This window comes from Sinohyriopsis cumingii, chromosome 4 (genome assembly GCF_028554795.1).
Source record: "Sinohyriopsis cumingii isolate HCF-2022 chromosome 4, ASM2855479v2, whole genome shotgun sequence".
NCBI classification, from domain to species: Eukaryota; Metazoa; Mollusca; class Bivalvia; order Unionida; family Unionidae; genus Sinohyriopsis; species Sinohyriopsis cumingii.
The window spans coordinates 51,778,132-51,802,901 of NC_142964.1; the positions used below are offsets into that span (position 1 = coordinate 51,778,132).

Here is a 24,770-nt window from a genome sequence, read left to right on the forward strand (position 1 = left end):
TAAAATTCACAAGACCTGCTGACAGATGATTTATTAGAAAGACTGGTTAACCCAAGATGTTAGTAAGGCATTCACAAATAATTAAATCCTTGTGTTTACTTATTAAATCAAATATTTGTGTTATAATAAATGATCTCTTCAAATTTGTTCCCCTGTACATCGTACATAAACACGAGCTGCCCAACAGCCTTTATTCAGGCAGTGCATGCAAAGGGAGATAACATCCGAGATACAAAAAGATAATCCATGATAGCCACAGATGTAGATATGTAAGATTTGCCTCCCATGTGAATCTTTTTTTTTCGTTTAACTTCAATTTTCTAATATCCGATTTCTTAGCACTTGAAATTTTACTGTTGAGAATGTATTTTCTGTACTCCTGAAATTATTCAATATTATTTTGTTCCCCTCACGCAGGTGCAGAATAATAAAAACGAGAAAAGCAGGACCGGATCAGATGAAATGTTTGGGTTGGGGAGTTGGTCCAAAATATAAAAAGGGCACCAAAGCTATTGTCTATTTACTCAAAGCGTGCAAAATACCCAATAAACACGCGCGAGAATAAAACGATGGTCAAATTTCAAGTGACAAGTGACTAAATTTGTGTGTGGTTTTTTTTTTTTTTGTTTTTTTTTTAAGCAGGGTGAGTCTGGAAACACACCCTCTGGCCCTGGAAATAATAAACGATGCTATGATATTATGGGTATATGTCACAGTATACTGTAACCCTTTGGTATTTAAAATCTCTGTATTAACAGTTTCATTTGTCTTCCATTGATATTTTAAATTAAGTTTCATCCTGAACATACTCTAAGAATCTCAAAACTGGAGATTTGCAGTTGTACAATAGGTGACATGCATAAAGCTAGTATTTTATAGCTGTTCTCGTTTGACGTGCATAAAGCTAGTATTTTATAGCTGTTCTCGTTTTCATAACCTATTTATCTTGACCTTATAAAGTCTTTTCTCTGTTTAAAATCATTTCAATTCTCGTTATCTTAAACTTTTCGGCGGCAAGCCATCGCATCCAATCAAAATTAAATTGTTCAAATTCGAACACTTCCAACATGATCGAGTCAAGGGGAGCACACAACTTGAATGGACTAATAAATAAGCAGTCTTCCACTGCCGGTCCGTGTTTGCACAAATACCTTTCACTCAAATAGATCTGTAATGGCTTCCCTCTGGTACATAGTCATACTTTCGATGTTAAACTTAAAAAGTATTCTTTTTAGGTTAATTGCCTTCACCATTTTCGGCTGATATACAATGCACCACGCTATTGTTAGTTGACATTAGATACTAAGGAAGGCAGCTCATGAAACCAGTAGATGATGCTAGGACAAAGCACCAATATATCCGTTCGATCCGCCAATATGTAGATAGGCTAGCGAAGATGGCCACTACTCACACTAAATTAGATATATGTACGTTTATCTAACAACATGCAGATATTAGTGTTTCAATGTTCTTTGGTTTGTTGTCTAATCATTAGTCACTGATGCTTGATATACAAATTTGTAATTGCGTTAGACGAGCCCTGTCAACATGTTGGATCAAGGTTAGAACGTATAGGCATACCGTCTTCACAGCACGTGACAAATAATTTTATTAATTATTGGAAAGTCTGAATATAATATCATGACATTATATACATGTACTTAAAGTGCTTATAAGCAAATATCATTCCGAATATGTAGATCTATAATAATAATAATAAATCCATTTCCCATGTGGATTTTTTTCCCCAAATAACACACAGGCATGCCAAGAAATTGAAGAAAAAACTTAGAAATTGTGGGGTTTTTTAATACTAAAAGTTTCTTTTAGATTGTATTTTATCTATTTTGCACTATGCCAATTTCGCGAGTTATTTTTAAGTCAAATCATATTTTGATGTATAGAGTTTAGCTATCAAAGAAGGTTTTGCGTATGTAGTTTAAATAAAATGTAACTACAATCAGGGGAAAAACAGTCACTATCCTTGCAGATTCAGAAGGCAGCAGCCCCTTCCCTCCTTTCTGCTGAACTGAAAGCTTTAAAAATAAAATTTTCCTCAGTCCCATTAGACTAATAAAAATATACAGATTTTAGCCTGTGGTGAAATCTAATAGCCTCTTAACTAATGGGCTAATGATAGTTTCAAGCTCTGAAAATGTCTACCCAAACCTGTTTTCAGAATCCTGGATCTAAGTCTGACAATAATCTAAACCATTTTGGACCGCTCTGGTGGCCTAAGTGGTTAGAGCGTCCGCCTCGGGTGCGGGAGGTCGTGGGTTCGAATCTTGATTGAACCATAACAAAGACTTATAAAAATGGCGTTCAGCGTTAAGAGGTTAGTGTTAGGACTGGTCGGCCTGGTGTCAGATAATGTGACTGGGTGAGACATGATGCTGCACGTTTGCGGCATGATGCCCCATGGCTAGACATAACTATAAACTGCCACAATGCACACATCGCAGCGATATGAGTGGAAAATTGTTAAAGCTACGTTAAAAATCCAAATCTCATATCTCGTCTCAACCATTTTAATTTAAAATAACATTATCCTTAGTTCTGGTATTTTAATTTAAATAACATCACTTTTCACATAAAGAATTAGGTCTTTGTTCCTTGAAACTTTAATCTCACCGACATGCCTTTCAGATAATTATTTAAAAAAATTCTTCAGTACATTCATTGTATTCTGAAAGTCCTAGCTGACTGTGAATTGTTGGATGTCAAAATCACACACCGATTTTTGTAAACTGCGATGCGTCCTTTTTCACACACACACACACACACTTTTTCATGCTAATTAAGGTGTTGCTACGCGATACTAGCTTGTCCGTTTATCCGCTGACACTAGCATTGTTCGGCTTTAATGTTTATTTTAATGGTTTAACAGGTAAGCACTGTAAATCGTAGGCTATAATCGATATACTTCTCACGTTCTGGTGTATTGATTGATTGTAAGTCTTCCAACAGTGAGCGTCTCGTTTGGGAATTTCGATATTTTGCGAGATAACCCGAGCGCGTTATTTTCATTATATATGGGCTCATCGTAAGATCCCAGCGATGTTAGCTGGTAACCTTTGAGGTGTCCCCCACCCACGTGGCCGCAAGTTTATAAAGGATTATATCTATATGTAGCCCCCTTGTGGTATTGTTTCTTCTTTAAAAAAAAAAAACAACATTAAACAGAATTTGGATTTGAAAATTTATTTAAATAGCTATATAGAATTTGGTGTTCAGTTTTCCCTAGAATTTTTGTTGGTACTTGTAGAGGTACCCGGTCTTGTTCCTGAAGTGTCCCCAAGGAGATTATCGAGGTCGTACTTCTTGCCTTTTTTGGTATTGTGACGCTAGTCAGTTGTGTGAGTGTTTCTATGCAAGCCACTACAAGTAGGTAACTCTTCGAGAACTGCAATATTTTGGTTTGAATTGGGAAGAGAATAATACAAACTCATGGTAGTCTGGATTGGCCATTTACTTTTGATATAGGTGTCTGAAGGATCAAAACACACGGATCACCATTAAAAGGAAGAAACAATCAGAACCCATTTAAACTGAATTATTGATGCGTTGACATTGTGTGCACTCTAATTAAACACATAATCTGTAAGCAACATGTCAACTGCGGGCAATCACAAACAGGAATTCGTATGGCCCAGACGGATATCATGTACCCTAGACAGCTGTCATGTATCGTATTTATTCTTACATTTGAAAGAGTTCATCTAAACTTTGTAAAAGATGCATAAACTATATTTGACAATCCCATAGGTATATGGATAACTAGACACATTATTTGACAATCCCATAGGTATATGGATAACTAGACATTATTTGACAATCTCATAGGTATATGGATAACTAGACATTATTTGACAATCTCATAGGTATATGGATAACCAGACACATTATTTGACAATCCCATAGGTATATGGATAACTAGACACATTATTTGACAATCTCATAGGTATATGGATAACTAGACACTTTATTTGACAATCTCATAGGTATATGGATAACTAGACACATTATTTGACAATCTCATAGGTATATGGATAACTAGACACATTATTTGACAATCTCATAGGTATATGGATAACTAGACACATTATTTGACAATCCCATAGGTATTTGAATAACTAGACACTTTATTTGACAATCCCATAGGTATATGGATAACTAGACATTATTTGACAATCCCATAGGTATATGGATAACTAGACACATTATTTGACAATCCCATAGGTATATGGATAACTAGGCACAATATTTGACAATCCCATAGGTATATGGATAACTAGGCACATTATTTGACAATCTCATAGGTATATGGATAACTAGACACTTTATTTGACAATCTCATAGGTATATGGATAACTAGACACATTATTTGACAATCTCATAGGTATATGGATAACTAGACACATTATTTGACAATCTCATAGGTATATGGATAACCAGACACATTATTTGACAATCACATAGGTATATGGATAACCAGACACATTATTTGACAATACCATAGGTATATGGATAACTAGACACATTATTTGACAATCTCATAGGTATATGGATAACTAAACACATTATTTGACAATCTCATAGGTATATGGACAACTAGACACATTCTCAATTACTATTTAGATTCAACAAAGAAAGACAATTATTTAGACAAAAATTGTTTTCAATTAAATTAATGAGCATACAAACTTTTTTAATAAACTTTGGGAAAGAGTCACAATATACAGACGTGTCAAATGCGTGTGATTTTTGCGTCATGAAGTGTAACATGTTTAAATACAATATTTTTATGTTCAGCGTAAAACTTAGGCTTGTAACTATAAGTGTTGAAGATTATCATTTTATTATATACAATCTTAATATCGTATATAATTTGGGTCACCTGACCCACTTCAGTTTTGGTTGCTACACAACAAAAATCCAAACAATGGCATTGGCTGGGGTGGGGTGGGGGGTAAAACGCAAAATAGACTCATCAAATTTTGAGAAGCTAGACAGCCCTATATAGTCGTTGAGTAAAGTAAATTAACTTTTACAGTTAAAATCAAAAGTTTGCCCATTCACACCTTCATCGTAAGCAAATGAAATTAATACCAGTAGGGAAGAATATTGGAAAATCACGCTCTTTGCAAATTAGCCCAACGTACTTTGGTTTACGCATACACATTTTAACATCATAGTATCGATGATGTCAATAAAGTAAGCACTTGCTCAAGAACGGAATAAAATTGTATCCACTATTTTAAAATATTTAGAAAGAGGCCAGTTTTTCTTGTCTGCAAATGCTGTATATAGATAGGGTCAGAATAGGTTTTTACTACATTCCACGTCACGAGGATTCGGAATACTACGTACTTTTTAGCACTGGCTTTGCCAGTCTTTCCCATTAAACGCTCGAAGTGTTTGAAGAAATCATAGCTGCTCAGTCAAACAAATCGCATTCACTCAGCCAAGAAATTAGAGCAGCTTAACCATGGAGACTAGCTGAGATGACTAGTTACTACTTTAATGTCTTTGGTGTGCACCATTGATTTTGATAAACATTAAACACGTTAAAATTAGGTTTGTTTTGATTAGACACAGCAACGCTAGCTATTTAGTCTATAGACGTTTGGTTTAAAGTGTTTTGCACCAGGATATAACAAAGTAGCCTAGCCGGGATCATCCGATGGTATGACTTGAACCCGCACCCTTTTGGTCGCGCTTCCGTCATGTTAACAATCATCTACAAAACGTTTCTTCGAGCGGGACGCTGCCAAGAGAACACGGTCGAGTCAAGACAGGTTGTTGCCTCTAATCATCATATACGCAAAACTGGTTAAGTACAACGTAGTTCATTAAAGACATATAGTTCTGGCTTTTTATCTCATTTGGGTTTCTTACCTTAGCGGTTCTAATCTCTTTTAAACAAGTCGAGCAATAGCTTTAATCAGCTGAGATACAAGTAAGATTTTTTTAAAAATAACGTTAAATGCATAAAATCCCAAAGTGATCCAATAATTATGATGGGACTAAGTAGTTTGACAGTATCGCTCACTATTAAAGCTACAGACAACTCGAAAAGGATAAAATGAGTATAATCGCAAAGAAAACTATATTAGCGGTCAATGAAACTTTTTCTTTCATTGAATCACAAGCATCATTATTTAAACATTCTGATCTTGTTACGTTTTGATTGACATACAATTGTTTATATCTCTTTATATCATGCTGACTAGCCGGTATTTTCTAGCTGATTGAGAGTATGAATGAAAACTATTTATATCATTTCTTTGGTGAACATTATGGAGTAGTCTAAAATAATCATATACGGTGTGGTCTAAAATAATCATATACGGTGTGTCTAAAATAATCATATACGGTGTGTCTAAACTAATCATATACGGTGTGTCTAAAATAATCATATACGGTGCGGTCTAAAATAATCATATACGGTGTGTCTAAAATAATCATATACGGTGTGTCTAAAATAATCATATACAGTGTGTCTAAAATAAACATATACGGTGTGGTCTAAAATAATTATATACGGTGTGGTCTAAAATAATCATATATAGTGTGGTCTAAAATAATAATATACGGTGTGTCTAAAATAATCATATACGGTGTGTCTAAAATAATCATATACGGTGTGTCTAAAATAATCATATACAGTGTGGTCTAAAATAATTATATACAGTGTGTCTAAAATAATTATATACAGTGTGGTCTAAAATAATCATATACGGTGTGTCTAAAATAATCAAATAATGTGTGTCTAAAATAATCATATACGGTGTGTCTAAAATAATTATATACAGTGTGGTCTAAAATAATTATATACAGTGTGGTCTAAAATAATCATATACGGTGTGTCTAAAATAATCAAATACTGTGTATCTAAAATAATCATATACGATGTGTCTAAAATAATCATATACGGTGTGTCTAAAATAATTATATACGGTGTGGTCTAAAATAATCATATACGGTGTGTCTAAAATAATCATATACGGTGTGGTCTAAAATAATCATATATGGTGTGGTCTAAAATAATCATATACGGTGTGTCTAAAATAATCATATACGGTGTGTCTAAAATAATCATATACAGTGTGTCTAAAATAATTATATACAGTGTGGTCTAAAATAATCATATACGGTGTGGTCTAAAATAATCATATACGGTGTGTCTAAAATAATCAAATACTGTGTGTCTAAAATAATCATATACGGTGTGTCTAAAATAATTATATACAGTGTGGTCTAAAATAATTATATACAGTGTGTCTAAAATAATTATATACAGTGTGGTCTAAAATAATCATATACGGTGTGGTCTAAAATAATCATATACGGTGTGGTCTAAAATAATCATATACGGTGTGTCTAAAATAATCAAATACTGTGTATCTAAAATAATCATATACGATGTGTCTAAAATAATCATATACGGTGTGTCTAAAATAATTATATACGGTGTGGTCTAAAATAATCATATACGGTGTGTCTAAAATAATCATATACGGTGTGGTCTAAAATAATCATATATGGTGTGGTCTAAAATAATCATATATGGTGTGTCTAAAATAATCATATACGGTGTGTCTAAAATAATCATATGCGGTGTGTCTAAAATAATTATATACAGTGTGGTCTAAAATAATTATATACAGTGTGTCTAAAATAATTATATACAGTGTGGTCTAAAATAATCATATACGGTGTGGTCTAAAATAATCATATACGGTGTGACTAAAATAATCAAATACTGTGTGTCTAAAATAATCATATGCGGTGTGTCTAAAATAATTATATACAGTGTGGTCTAAAATAAGTATATACAGTGTGTCTAAAATAATTATATACAGTGTGGTCTAAAATAATCATATACGGTGTGGTCTAAAATAATCATATACGGTGTGTCTAAAATAATCAAATACTGTGTATCTAAAATAATCATATACGATGTGTCTAAAATAATCATATACGGTGTGTCTAAAATAATTATATACGGTGTGGTCTAAAATAATCATATACGGTGTGTCTAAAATAATTATATACGGTGTGGTCTAAAATAATCATATACGATGTGTCTAAAATAATCATATACGGTGTGGTCTAAAATAATCATATATGGTGTGGTCTAAAATAATCATATACGGTGTGTCTAAAATAATCATATACGGTGTGTATAAAATAATCATATACGGTGTGTCTAAAATAATTATATACAGTGTGGTCTAAAATAATTATATACAGTGTGTCTAAAATAATTATATACGGTGTGGTCTAAAATAATCATATACGGTGTGGTCTGAAATAATCATATACGGTGTGTCTAAAATAATCATATACGGTGCGTCTAAAATAATTATATACAGTGTGTCTAAAATAATTATATACGGTGTGTCTAAAATAATCATATACGGTGTGGTCTAAAATAATCATATACGGTGTGTCTAAAATAGTCATATACGGTGTGGTCTAAAATAATCATATACGGTGTGGTCTAAAATAATCATATACGGTGTGTCTAAAATAATCAAATACTGTGTATCTAAAATAATCATATACGATGTGTCTAAAATAATCATATACGGTGTGTCTAAAATAATTATATACGGTGTGGTCTAAAATAATCATATACGGTGTGTCTAAAATAATTATATACGGTGTGGTCTAAAATAATCATATACGATGTGTCTAAAATAATCATATACGGTGTGGTCTAAAATAATCATATATGGTGTGGTCTAAAATAATCATATACGGTGTGTCTAAAATAATCATATACGGTGTGTATAAAATAATCATATACGGTGTGTCTAAAATAATTATATACAGTGTGGTCTAAAATAATTATATACAGTGTGTCTAAAATAATTATATACGGTGTGGTCTAAAATAATCATATACGGTGTGGTCTGAAATAATCATATACGGTGTGTCTAAAATAATCATATACGGTGTGTCTAAAATAATTATATACAGTGTGTCTAAAATAATTATATACGGTGTGTCTAAAATAATCATATACGGTGTGGTCTAAAATAATCATATACGGTGTGTCTAAAATAATCATATACGGTGTGTCTAAAATAATCATATACAGTGTGTCTAAATAGTCATATACGGTGTGGTCTAAAATAATCATATATGGTGTGGTCTAAAATAATCATATACGGTGTGTCTAAAATAATCATATACGGTGTGTCTAAAATCATTATATACAGTGTGGTCTAAAATAATCATATACGGTGTGGTCTAAAATAATCATATACGGTGTGTCTAAAATAATCAAATACTGTGTGTCTAAAATAATCATATACGGCGTGGTCTAAAATAATCATATACGGTGTGGTATTAACTAATCATATACGGTGTGTCTAAAATAATCATATACGGTGTGGTCTAAAATAATCATATACGGTGTGTCTAAAATAATCATATACGGTGTGTCTAAAATAATCATATACGGTGTGTCTAAAATAATTATATACAGTGTGGTCTAAAATAATTATATACAGTGTGTCTAAAATAATTATATACAGTGTGGTCTAAAATAATCATATACGGTGTGTCTAAAATAATCATATACGGTGTGGTCTAAAATAATCATATACGGTGTGGTCTAAAATAATCATATACGGTGTGACTAAAATAATCAAATACTGTGTGTCTAAAATAATCATATGCGGTGTGTCTAAAATAATTATATACAGTGTGGTCTAAAATAAGTATATACAGTGTGTCTAAAATAATTATATACAGTGTGGTCTAAAATAATCATATACGGTGTGGTCTAAAATAATCATATACGGTGTGTCTAAAATAATCAAATACTGTGTATCTAAAATAATCATATACGATGTGTCTAAAATAATCATATACGGTGTGTCTAAAATAATTATATACGGTGTGGTCTAAAATAATCATATACGGTGTGTCTAAAATAATTATATACGGTGTGGTCTAAAATAATCATATACGATGTGTCTAAAATAATCATATACGGTGTGGTCTAAAATAATCATATATGGTGTGGTCTAAAATAATCATATACGGTGTGTCTAAAATAATCATATACGGTGTGTATAAAATAATCATATACGGTGTGTCTAAAATAATTATATACAGTGTGGTCTAAAATAATTATATACAGTGTGTCTAAAATAATTATATACGGTGTGGTCTAAAATAATCATATACGGTGTGGTCTGAAATAATCATATACGGTGTGTCTAAAATAATCATATACGGTGTGTCTAAAATAATTATATACAGTGTGTCTAAAATAATTATATACGGTGTGTCTAAAATAATCATATACGGTGTGGTCTAAAATAATCATATACGGTGTGTCTAAAATAATCATATACGGTGTGTCTAAAATAATCATATACAGTGTGTCTAAAATAGTCATATACGGTGTGGTCTAAAATAATCATATACGGTGTGGTCTAAAATAATCATATATGGTGTGGTCTAAAATAATCATATACGGTGTGTCTAAAATAATCATATACGGTGTGTCTAAAATAATCATATACGGTGTGTCTAAAATAATCATATACGGTGTGTCTAAAATCATTATATACAGTGTGGTCTAAAATAATCATATACGGTGTGGTCTAAAATAATCATATACGGTGTGTCTAAAATAATCAAATACTGTGTGTCTAAAATAATCATATACGGCGTGGTCTAAAATAATCATATACGGTGTGGTATTAACTAATCATATACGGTGTGTCTAAAATAATCATATACGGTGTGGTCTAAAATAATCATATACGGTGTGTCTAAAATAATCATATACGGTGTGTCTAAAATAATCATATACGGTGTGTCTAAAATAATTATATACAGTGTGGTCTAAAATAATTATATACAGTGTGTCTAAAATAATTATATACAGTGTGGTCTAAAATAATCATATACGGTGTGGTCTAAAATAATCATATACGGTGTGTCTAAAATAATCAAATACTGTGTGTCTAAAATAATAATATACGGTGTGTCTAAAATAATCATATACGGTGTGTCTAAAATAATTATATACAGTGTGGTCTAAAATAATTATATACAGTGTGGTCTAAAATAATTATATACAGTGTGGTCTAAAATAATCGTATACGGTGTGGTCTAAAATAATCAAATACTGTGTGTCTAAAATAATCATATACGGTGTGTCTAAAATAATTATATAGAGTGTGGTCTAAAATAATCATATACGGTTTGGTCTAAAATAATCATATACGGTGTGTTCATGCACGGTGTGTCTAAAATAATCATATACGGTTTGGTCTAAAATAATCATATACGGTTTGGTCTAAAATAATCATATACGGTGTGTCTAAAATAATCATATACGGTTTGGTCTAAAATAATCATATACGGTTTGGTCTAAAATAATCATATACGGTGTGTCTAAAATGATCATACACGGTTTGGTCTAAAATAATCATATACGGTGTGGTCTAAAATAATGATATACAGTGTGGTCTAAAATAATCATATGGGGTGTGGTCTAAAATAATCATATGGGGTGTGGTCTAAAATAATCATATACGGTGTGGTCTAACATAATCATATACGGTGTGGCCTAAAATAGTCATATACGGTGTGGTCTAAAATAATCATATACGGTGTGGTCTAAAATAATCATATACGGTGTGGTCTAAAATAATCATATACGGTGTGTCTAAAATAATCAAATACTGTGTATCTAAAATAATCATATACGATGTGTCTAAAATAATCATATACGGTGTGTCTAAAATAATTATATACGGTGTGGTCTAAAATAATCATATACGGTGTGTCTAAAATAATCATATACGGTGTGGTCTAAAATAATCATATATGGTGTGGTCTAAAATAATCATATACGGTGTGTCTAAAATAATCATATACGGTGTGTCTAAAATAATCATATACAGTGTGTCTAAAATAATTATATACAGTGTGGTCTAAAATAATTATATACAGTGTGTCTAAAATAATTATATACAGTGTGGTCTAAAATAATCATATACGGTGTGGTCTAAAATAATCATATACGGTGTGACTAAAATAATCAAATACTGTGTGTCTAAAATAATCATATGCGGTGTGTCTAAAATAATTATATACAGTGTGGTCTAAAATAAGTATATACAGTGTGTCTAAAATAATTATATACAGTGTGGTCTAAAATAATCATATACGGTGTGGTCTAAAATAATCATATACGGTGTGTCTAAAATAATCAAATACTGTGTATCTAAAATAATCATATACGATGTGTCTAAAATAATCATATACGGTGTGTCTAAAATAATTATATACGGTGTGGTCTAAAATAATCATATACGGTGTGTCTAAAATAATTATATACGGTGTGGTCTAAAATAATCATATACGATGTGTCTAAAATAATCATATACGGTGTGGTCTAAAATAATCATATATGGTGTGGTCTAAAATAATCATATACGGTGTGTCTAAAATAATCATATACGGTGTGTATAAAATAATCATATACGGTGTGTCTAAAATAATTATATACAGTGTGGTCTAAAATAATTATATACAGTGTGTCTAAAATAATTATATACGGTGTGGTCTAAAATAATCATATACGGTGTGGTCTGAAATAATCATATACGGTGTGTCTAAAATAATCATATACGGTGTGTCTAAAATAATTATATACAGTGTGTCTAAAATAATTATATACGGTGTGTCTAAAATAATCATATACGGTGTGGTCTAAAATAATCATATACGGTGTGTCTAAAATAATCATATACGGTGTGTCTAAAATAATCATATACAGTGTGTCTAAAATAGTCATATACGGTGTGGTCTAAAATAATCATATATGGTGTGGTCTAAAATAATCATATACGGTGTGTCTAAAATAATCATATACGGTGTGTCTAAAATCATTATATACAGTGTGGTCTAAAATAATCATATACGGTGTGGTCTAAAATAATCATATACGGTGTGTCTAAAATAATCAAATACTGTGTGTCTAAAATAATCATATACGGCGTGGTCTAAAATAATCATATACGGTGTGGTATTAACTAATCATATACGGTGTGTCTAAAATAATCATATACGGTGTGGTCTAAAATAATCATATACGGTGTGTCTAAAATAATCATATACGGTGTGTCTAAAATAATCATATACGGTGTGTCTAAAATAATTATATACAGTGTGGTCTAAAATAATTATATACAGTGTGTCTAAAATAATTATATACAGTGTGGTCTAAAATAATCATATACGGTGTGTCTAAAATAATCATATACGGTGTGGTCTAAAATAATCATATACGGTGTGTCTAAAATAATCATATACGGTGTGTCTAAAATAATCATATACGGTGTGTCTAAAATAATTATATACAGTGTGGTCTAAAATAATTATATACAGTGTGTCTAAAATAATTATATACAGTGTGGTCTAAAATAATCATATACGGTGTGGTCTAAAATAATCATATACGGTGTGTCTAAAATAATCAAATACTGTGTGTCTAAAATAATCATATACGGTGTGTCTAAAATAATCATATACGGTGTGTCTAAAATAATTATATACAGTGTGGTCTAAAATAATTATATACAGTGTGGTCTAAAATAATCATATACGGTGTGGTCTAAAATAATCAAATACTGTGTGTCTAAAATAATCATATACGGTGTGTCTAAAATAATCATATACGGTGTGTCTAAAATAATTATATAGAGTGTGGTCTAAAATAATCATATACGGTTTGGTCTAAAATAATCATATACGGTGTGTTCATGCACGGTGTGTCTAAAATAATCATATACGGTTTGGTCTAAAATAATCATATACGGTTTGGTCTAAAATAATCATATACGGTGTGTCTAAAATAATCATATACGGTTTGGTCTAAAATAATCATATACGGTTTGGTCTAAAATAATCATATACGGTGTGTCTAAAATGATCATACACGGTTTGGTCTAAAATAATCATATACGGTGTGGTCTAAAATAATGATATACAGTGTGGTCTAAAATAATCATATGGGGTGTGGTCTAAAATAATCATATGGGGTGTGGTCTAAAATAATCATATACGGTGTGGTCTAACATAATCATATACGGTGTGGCCTAAAATAATCATATACGGTGTGTCTAAAATAATCATATACGGTGTGTCTAAAATAATCATATACGGTGTGTCTAAAATAATTATATAGAGTGTGGTCTAAAATAATCATATACGGTTTTGTCTAAAATGATCATATACGGTGTGTTCATACACGGTGTGTCTAAAATAATCATATACGGTTTGGTCTAAAATAATCATATACGGTTTGGTCTAAAATAATCATATACGGTGTGTCTAAAATAATCATATACGGTTTGGTCTAAAATAATCATATACGGTTTGGTCTAAAATAATCATATACGGTGTGTCTAAAATGATCATACACGGTTTGGTCTAAAATAATGATATACGGTGTGGTCTAAAATAATGATATACAGTGTGGTCTAAAATAATCATATGGGGTGTGGTCTAAAATAATCATATGGGGTGTGGTCTAAAATAATCATATACGGTGTGGTCTAACATAATCATATACGGTGTGGCCTAAAATGATCATTTACGGTGTGTCTAAAATAATGATATACGGTATGGTCTAAAATAATCATATACGGTGTAGTCTAACATAATCATATACGGTGTGGTCTAAAATAGTAATATACGGCGTGGTCTAAAATAGTTATATATCTTGTGGTATAAAATAATCATATACTGCGTGGTCTAACATAATCATATGCGGTGTGGCCTAAAATGATCATTTACGGTGTGTCTAAAATAATGATATACGGTATGGTCTAACATAATCCGATACAGCGTGGTCTAAAATAATGATATACGGCGTGGTCTAAAATAATCATATACGGTGTAGTCTAACATAATCATATACGGTGTGGTCTAAAATAGTAATATACGGCGTGGTCTAAAATAGTTATATATGGTGTGGTATAAAATAATCATATACTGCGTGGTCTAACATAATCATATGCGGTGTGGCCTAAAATGATCATTTACGGTGTGGTCTAAAATAATCATATACGGTCTGGTCTAAGATTTTCAGATACGGTGTGGTCTAAAATAATCATATACGGTGTGGTCTAACATAATCATATACGGTGTGGTCTTTAATAATCATTTACGGTGTGGTTTAAAATGAGCATATACAATATGGTCTAAAATAATCATATACGGTGTGGTCTAAAATAATCATACGGTGTGGTCTAAAATAGCAATATACGGTGTGGTCTAACATAATCATATACGGTGTGGTCTTTAATAATCATTTACGGTGTGGTCTAAAATAATCATACGGTGTGGTCTTAAATATTACGACGTGGTCTAAAATAATCTTATACGACGTCTAAAATAACCATGCATGGATATATACGGTGTGGTCTAAAATAATCATGAACGGTACGGTCGAAATATTCAACTACGGTGTGGTCTAAAAAAAAGCATATATGTTATGGTCTAAAATAATCATATTCGGTGTGGTATAAAATAATCATATACGGTGTGGTCTAAAATAATCAATTACGGTGTGGTCTAAAATAATCATATACGATGTGGTATAAAATAATCAATTACGGTGTGGTCTAAAATAATCAATTACAGTGTGGTCTAAAATAATCATATACGGTGTGGTCTAAAATAATCATATACGGTGTATTCTAAAATAATTTCCGATTGGTATTATTGATAAGAAATATCATCTGTAGCAAAACAAGAAAGTAAATAGAATAAGAAAAAACGATATACATTTTAATATACGAAATAGCATTTCATCTATCATTTTTACAGTTTGGCTGATTTAATTCACAAGGTTTTGTTCGTATCATGAAAATCGGAGTATATTACACTAAAGTAAAATATGGAATAACTCGCTATTTTAACATTATATGAAAACTATAATATCATATAATGCACCAAGGATACGTAAAATATCCAGTAACACAAAAAGAGAAAAAGCACAGAAACACAATAATTTCACGTAGTATTAGTTAGTACATGTCTCATCGTGTACATTATTAGGGCCTGGTGTAATGACTGCAAATAGACCTAAAACTCTAGGGCACACTTACTGACAATATATTCTGCACAACGTCAAAATGCTATAATAATACACAACCTTTCTTGCAAATGTTGCTGAAATATATAATTAATATAGGATGTTTTCTTTTCCTACGTTAATACCGGATTTATTTAATCGTGTGGTACCAAAAACAAGGTATTGATAAGAGTGGTGAGTCTCTACCAAAGACAAGGTATTGATAAGAGTGGTGAGTCTCTACCAAAGACAAGGTATATTGATAAGAGTGGTGAGTCTCTACCAAAAACAAGATATTGATAAGAGTGGTGAGTCTCTACCAAACACAAGGTATTGATAAGAGTGGCGAGTCTCTATATTTCACACTTAAGTACATAATAAAGAAACTTATTGGCGAAATAAATTTTTTTCTTCCTATATTTTCACATGTGAAAAAGATATCTTCATATTTTCACTTGTGAAAATATAAGATTTCCTATCATGGCCTGCGATTGTGTTTGCCTGCAAATGTTGTACCTGAAACAACAACAACAACAAAAACAACAACAAAACTCGAGTACCTTGTGAGCTAGAGTAAATAAACGAAATTCGACATACGTTTCAGACATGAAATTTAAACTTCGATAATAAAATTTGACCAGACACCGTTCGCGTATCGCTGAACTTGAAGTGATGTCCCTTACTTCTTTGACAGCAACGACAAAAAATCCGTTGTGATGCACTGCTGCACTGGACTTGCATTGTTTTCAGATAGGGACAAATAGTTTATAAAATGACAAAAATATAATTTACTATTACAGATTATGTCATCCCAGTCCCCTCGCTTTCTTAAGGCACGTAAATTTATATGGTTAGGCTATGAACGTGAAGCGAATTTACGAAAAGAGGGTTGGGATTCGTTTTGTGCCGAAGATGGTCCTACAGTGTAAGACACCGACCCTGGTACTTATGTGGAGCGGGGGGGGGGGGTAGGTCTTACTGCCTAAATAACGACGCTGTGTAGAGTGTTCTGATGTCGACTAACATTGTAATGAAATGTCAAATTTTCACACACTTTACAGCCCATATCGACACTTTTCTATAACTTAAAGTCATTATGTTTTAGTCCGACTTTTCTTACTCTGATGTCTTTTTTCTAATAAATTCAAATTTTCACATAAGCAAATGTACCTGTTTTCAAGGTCCGTTGGCCTACATTTCAGCTGCCTGTATGCAATGGAAGCAGGGAATGCCGGAATCGGATGAAGCTGATGTCTGTTTCTTTAACAAAATGAATAAAACTATAATAATATTGAAGAAAGTGTTTAGATAGCTTATTTTTGCTCAAGATTCTTATCACCCGTTTAACCGATTTTGGTATATAATAAAAAGTAATATCCTTTCCTACATTGATACTGGATATATTTCATCTTGTGGTACCAAAAAGTATATTTTTTAACTCCTGGCTTAGCCAGTCATTAAAATATCACTTTTTTGGTACCACACGATGAAATAAATCCGGTATAAATTTGTTTGGTACCACACGATGAAATATATCCGGTATAAACTTGGTACCACACTATGAAATATATCCAGTATAAACTTGGTACCACACGATGAAACATATCCGGTTTAAACTTAGGATGAAATATATCCTGTATAAACTTGGTACCACACGATGAAATATATCCGGTATAAACTTAGGATGAAATATATCCGGTATAAACTTAGGAAAAGAATATATCCTATGTTTATTGGATATATTCCATCTGAAAACTCTTTAATAATACATATGCAATGCCTTTAAAGATACATTTTTAGAAGTACTCTCACAACAATATTAATTAGACTACATTATAAAATAGATTTGATATTAGTTGGACTAGATTATAAAATAGATTTAATTTTAATTGGACTACATTATAAGATAGATTTAGTAATAATTAGACTACATTATAAAATAGATTTAATTTTAATTGGACTACATTATAGAATAGATGTAATATTAATTGGAAAATTTAAAATAGACTTAAATATTAATTGGACTACATTATAAAATAGATTTAATATTAATTGGACTTCATTATAAAATAGATTTAATTTTAATTGGACTACATTATAAAATAGATTTAATTTTGCGGTTATGCTATGCTATCATATACTAAATCACGTACGTTTGTAAACTTTGTCATGGTAAATTATAAATTAAATTAATTATTTGGAATTAAGGTTTTCTTTCCATTCTTACAAAAATCCCATCTGCGAATTCTACATTCCAAACAGGCCCTTCAGTCATGCGAATCTAACATTCCAACAGGCCCTTCAGTCAGAGATTTGCGTGAGATTGAACTCCTGTTCGAACCTCAAACACGTTACTCTTTTATAACTTCGCTTAGAATTAAGTTGAAAATTTGGGGGAGGTGGATTATTGCACACCATGCATTCTTACATACTTGTCAAATTTCACTGACAGTTATTTACTCTACGAATGTATTTTTTAAAATTTACTCAGACGGTTTCATGCCCGTGTCACCATCACCAAATAACGTCGCAGAATCGCGCACGTCAGAACAGCTGGGATTAATTAGCCTGCTCTTGTATAATTTTTTTAAGTTACTAATCCGGGTGCAAAATTAGAGGGTAATGGCTTTGAACAAAACGGATAACAAAACTTTAAGCTTTGAATACATGCAGATTAAACATATTTATTGAATTCTGCTACTAACACACACATACAAACAGAACAACGTTGGTATTAAAGTTCCCATTATATTATCTGGTAGAAATTACTTGTACAAGGCAAATAGATGCGATAGAAAATGTTGTAAACTTCTTACAAATGAGTACAATTCTCTTCACGGAGTCTTCATATATTTTGGCCTGTTCGTATGTCAAAAGTCAGCTTGTATGCATGAAGTCGGATCGACTTGATCATATGCACTTAGTTATATGTCTAAATTCTTTGCATGTACAGTTGAGACTGAGATTGTAATGAAATGTAATGGGCAAATAATTATATCAATACAGTAAGTCAATTTGTGGTCGTACTCAAGGAGGGCCGATCTGAAAAACAATCCAAAAATGGAATTTAATATATGATTCACATTTTATTTAATCATCCCATTTAACGGCATATTATCTAAACCTCGGATAAGTTTACTGACATTCCAAAACTAAAAAGAATACTCAGCCTTTAATAAAGTTTTATATGTTATAATATTTGTTACGAAAGATTTCATTCATTCAAAATCGACCACCCACACCGAATACGATGGTTTCATCCTGGGAACAATTTGGAATGTAGTATATGTCCCATACAAAATCAGTGATCATAAACAAGTCATTGTCTTCCAACGTCTGAGTAACATTTTTACAGGAATGTTGACACGTATACTTTGGAGTCAGTATTATTTTCATATTGCCTTTGATCACCATCACCATAGTTACAGAGGAGTATAGCTGTATACGTTTAGGGACAGTACCGTCAAAGTCAGAGCAAAGCATTACCCAGTTGGAGCCATCCAGTTGCAGCATCGCCGGCAAAAATGGAGGACGTGAGTAAAACAATCGGAATTCCTTTGCAGCAAACGTAGCACAGTTTTCCCAGTGAGCGTAGAACTTGCTAGACAGTTGTTCTGATTTTATCATATTCATCAAAGTGTACTGCTCTTTGGATCTACCTCTTAAGTTGCTTGAGAAACCGCATGGATGGTAGAGGCTGAGTCTGTCGTCCATCATAACTTCCCTGGCGAATTCTCGAACACTAGAGATGTTTTTCCTGAGAACATTAAGCGAACCATTGGAAATTATCAGCGGTAATTCATGAGTCAGATAAGAAACAACTTGTATCTTTTCAGAGATGGCCAGGCGTTGAATCGAAAAGTAATCTTCGCACATTTCACAATCTTGAACGGATAGTGAAAACGTGGTGTATTTCGGATTATCCACGAGACACCTGCTGTCATAATACGATGGCCAATTCCAGTAAGGGAGAGCAGAAATCAGTAGGTTCCTTATTAACCAATTCTCATAGCCACCCGATATTCCACATTTCATCAGTACAACAGTTAGCAAAATTAGAAAAGCAAAGAGAGCAACGACTCTACCTCTAAATTTCCAACGATGCAAGCAAATATCATTGGTGAAATTCTGTAAGTACCCACGAATTTCCAACTCCTCATAGCCTTTCGCATTGCAAAGATTCAGGCAGTTTTGCAATTCCTTGTTGAATTCTGTAACACGGGTAAGTAAATTCTTGTTTCCAAATTGCTTTCCCCTTGATTTTCCGGATGGATTCATCTTCTCAGTTAAGATCTCGTTTCTTTAATGCTCGTTCTTTCCTTCCAAACGAAGCAGCAATTATCAGAAACTCGATATTTTCATATTTGGCTGGATACCTACTCTTTTGTGATATCCTAGAAATGCACGTAAGGAATATTCAATTCAACTATACTGACAACCTGAAGACCACGTGCATTAATAATTATCCCTCCAACTTTACGTCATGACATCAGTTGTATCTGGAATTTCACATTCAGTTCTGCCAAATGTACGATAAAATGCCTTGACGGACCGTAATAAGATTGTTTGGCTCGATGATACGAATTACTGGTTCAGTTTAGTTGATCGACAGATTCATTTAAGTAGGCATTGGACCGAGAAAGTGAATAAAAATGTTACAAACTATTTATCAAACTTGACATGAGATTGAATTGTGGCCATACCGTATGTCATCAACAAGTTTGATACAACTGTACAAAGTATGTGATCGATTATAGTGGTTTTGTTGACTAAATCTCGCAGATCTTAACAAAGTCTCGTAGGAGAGGATCTAAGATAACGCGTTAAACAATGCCGACGCCATTTGATATATTATTAGAAAAATTATCCAATTGGGGTACGCGCAAATTTTGACCAGCATAATTACAAGAACACGCTTTTGATTCATAAAACTTAAAAACATAAAACTGATATGTTGTGAAACACGATTTATTGCGCTGATCAGTATTGTTTGAACGTCAATTTATCTATGTTATGTTTCTATAGATTAAATGTTGCACGCATGGGTTACTTTGTATTAAGAACAATTGTTTGTTACTTTCTGCAAAGGAAAAGCAGCTGAATATAAGTCCTTGGCTATGGCTACACCGAGGCTAACTTTGGCGATAAATTCTACGCTAAGGCTACTCCAAGGCTAACTTTGCGATAAATTCTAAGCTATGGCTACACCGAGGCTAACTTTGGCAATAAAACTCTTTTTGTATTCGAAGACGGCAGATGATCATCTAATTCACAACGGGTTGTATGCTCAAATATGACTGCGTGTATCCTAAGTCTCAGAGAGAGAGAGAGAGAGAGAGAGAGAGAGAGAGAGAGAGAGAGAGCACCATTATTAGACTACGTGTGATATTATGATAATTCTCTCTCATGGGAATTGATGTTTGGTTAAATATCAGACCACATGGTGATATCATAGTCATTTCCTTTCATGGGGGCTGGATATTTAGTTAAGTGCTAGACCAAAGGGTCCTTTAATGGCTATTCCTTCTCATGGGGGTTCCATGTTTGGTCTGACTTTCTTTTGACTGGATTTTAGTCATAATTTGTAGAATTACATTTTTGTAACTTTTGAAATGAACTCGAACTGTCCTTCAAAATGGCTGGAAAGACATTAATTATCCATAACATAGCTGACTTTTACTAGACTACTAAACATCTGATATTTCATGGTGGACATCAGCTAGGTGGACACCAGTGATCAATGTTAGTGAGAATTTACTGTGTTAATGATATCAATGATTTTTGTATTTGTGTGATTTCGAGTAAGACGCTTTTGATGTATGATTCAGATGAAATAAGTCGAAAATTTCATTTATTTCTCGGACTGAAGGGGTTTATTGGACGTTTCATTGCTTGCGCATACAGTAAGTAAACGTAAATGCGTGCATGTCTGATAGTACACGTTTATTTCTGATCGTACACGTTTATTTCTGATTGAACACGTCCTTTTAGTGCAAACTTTTACCGTATTTTGACAAATTCACCTGATATTAATCATGCTTCGAAAAGGACAAATATCAGTCAAAGATATCAATCAGTCACGTATTCATTTTATTGACCAGACATTGGCTAGACATGTACACACACGTATTCATCATAACTTGACCCCACTGCACGATAAAGGGGTTTAGAAAGGTAAACAAATGTATAAGCGTCAGACGTCAATAAGAACACTGAAAAAAGTGACGACACAGAGCATCACTCACGAAGAAATTATTCTTATCCATAATGTGCCAGTAAAAATTTTATTCCAAAGCGAGAAATACCATTTCGGACAGTCTTGCCAAACACACTACAAAATTATAACAAAATACTCTAATCATGAGGGTTTGGACCGATCAAACATTTGTGGACAAAGTTAAAAATGGGAAGGCACGCATATTGGTCAGATTCAGAACACACAAGATGATGTACGAGATTCAACATATCGCAACATACTGAAGGGTAATAAAGATAAAATATTCATCTCGCAGAATGTGACTAATCAACGCCTCAAACTGTTTGAAAAAAATAATCAAACTTTTAGAAAAGCCACAAAAATGATTCCATTTGGACATATGATGGCAAAGTATTTTGCAAAGAAACTACATGCGGAGAGAGACATGATGTGTGGGCACTCGACGACATCTCCCATCAACTTAAATCCCTACCCTCCATTGTAATGAAATGCATACTTAGCAAGTTCCTGATAATGATTAAACAAATACAGACACAGATAACAATCTAAATCATACCCCAATAACATGTAAATAAACAATTCTGTCTAGCACAGTTTCACCCAACCCTTAAAAAGAAAAGATAATTCACGGTAATGTTGATTATAATTTGGCTTCAGGTTGGTCATACTGGCTTTAAATTTCTCATTTTGAAATATGTTTTGATTGAAATTTACAGCCCTCCTTCCGCACAGTTACTATAGTGGGATATATTAAACGTCATCATTCATCAAGCGTCAACCATTTTTGATAACATTATAATTTTGGGTGGTTTTAATAAGGACTTGCCCAAGGCTTAATATAAAAACCCAGGGATGTCATTATCCTATTTGAATTGAAAAAAAAATCATACCTGAGGAGACAAGCTGTCTTGTTATATGTACTGAATTTATTTTGTGTGTTTGACATTTGTTCAAGATTGAGGTTAGTATTATCGTGTGTACTGGCATTTTGTATTGGAAGTAAGTTATAAATAGGATGATTATTGGTGTTTGAGTTGAAGGTCTAGCTTTGAATGATCTGAAAGATAACTTCTGACCCACAACCTAGTCATTTTATTGTGTCTTAAATTTTTATATAAGGTAAAGAGCAACAAAATTATTTATTCCTATCTTATGATCTGTCTATTAAATCATTTTCAGTTGTGTTCAGATATTATATGAGAGGAATCATTTTTTTAAGAATTTTTCAAAAAACATTACAAAACGCTCATTTAAGTTTGGACTAATTCACTATTTTGGGATTATTGTGAACTCATTCAAAGACATTCTGGATTATATCATTGTGATATATCAAAATTGTTGGTACATCAGCACATTCGGTATTGGAATTAATTCGGAACACTTTGGACTTGTAATAGAACTTTTAGGATTACTTTGTAACTTAAGGAAATAAATATATTTGTTGATATTAATAAACTTGGTACTTAGTTTAAGACCATAGGGTCGTAACAGTCTGGCCGTTCGTCAACTTTACTAGATCCTGTAATGATTTTTCAAGCTATTGAGGTCTTACGCTATGGAGTGAGTTCACACTATTGAGGTCTTACGCTATGGAGTGAGTTCACACTATTGAGGACTTACGCTATGGAGTGAGTTCAAATTATTGAGGACTTACGCTATGGAGTGAGTTCAAACTGTTGCGTTCTTACGCTATGGAGTGAGTTCACACTATTGAGGACTTACGCTATGGAGTGAGTTCAAATTATTGAGGACTTACGCTATGGAGTGAGTTCAAATTATTGAGGACTTACGCTATGGAGTGAGTTCAAACTATTGTGGTCTGTCGCTCTGGAGTGAGTTCAGTTGAGGAGACAATAAGCGATAAGAAAGTCACACTTATCCTTACACGGTTGCACTAAAGTTATGCGTTTTGCTATAAGCCTTACATCTTGTACTATAAAATGGCTAACGTTGAAAACTTCAGTGATTTAATTTCAGGTATCGATTGGCTAACTAAAGTGGAAAACAATACGGACATAGGCATCGCAATGGAAATTTTTACTTCAGCTTACATCACGAGTTATGTATATTTAATTTAATTGTTTGTTTGTTTGTTTTAAATTTTGTTTTCATTAGATGTTATTGTAATGTAATATTTTATACTGGACTTGACTTTGTCCAAAACTGAGTTATTTCTGCTTGACTTGATTGATCTTTTTATTTTATGTATGTAAAAAAAAACCTAATAGCTTCTCTGTGAATGAGCTTATTATGAGGATTATTATTCAGATAAACAAAAAGGAGTAAATATGTTTATTTGGGTCGGGGTTTTGGAGATTCCTAAGTGAGTTTTGCAGGTTATATTGTTGTAAATAAATAAGGCTCATTAGATCATTCTAGAAGTTTATTTTCCATTAGGTAATGGTTGTTTTTAGAAAATGCTAATGTGACCTG

General features: G+C 32.4%; 1 protein-coding gene across 1 annotated transcript; it reads right to left on the minus strand.

Annotated features, from left to right (window-relative positions):
* Positions 1–19,342: 19,342 nt before the first annotated feature.
* On the minus strand, positions 19,343–20,398 carry LOC149801156 (uncharacterized). Its single transcript, XM_089956771.1, has one exon. The coding sequence runs from the start codon at positions 20,396–20,398 to the stop codon at positions 19,343–19,345; it is 1,056 nt and encodes a 351-aa protein (XP_089812897.1).
* Positions 20,399–24,770: the final 4,372 nt, after the last annotated feature.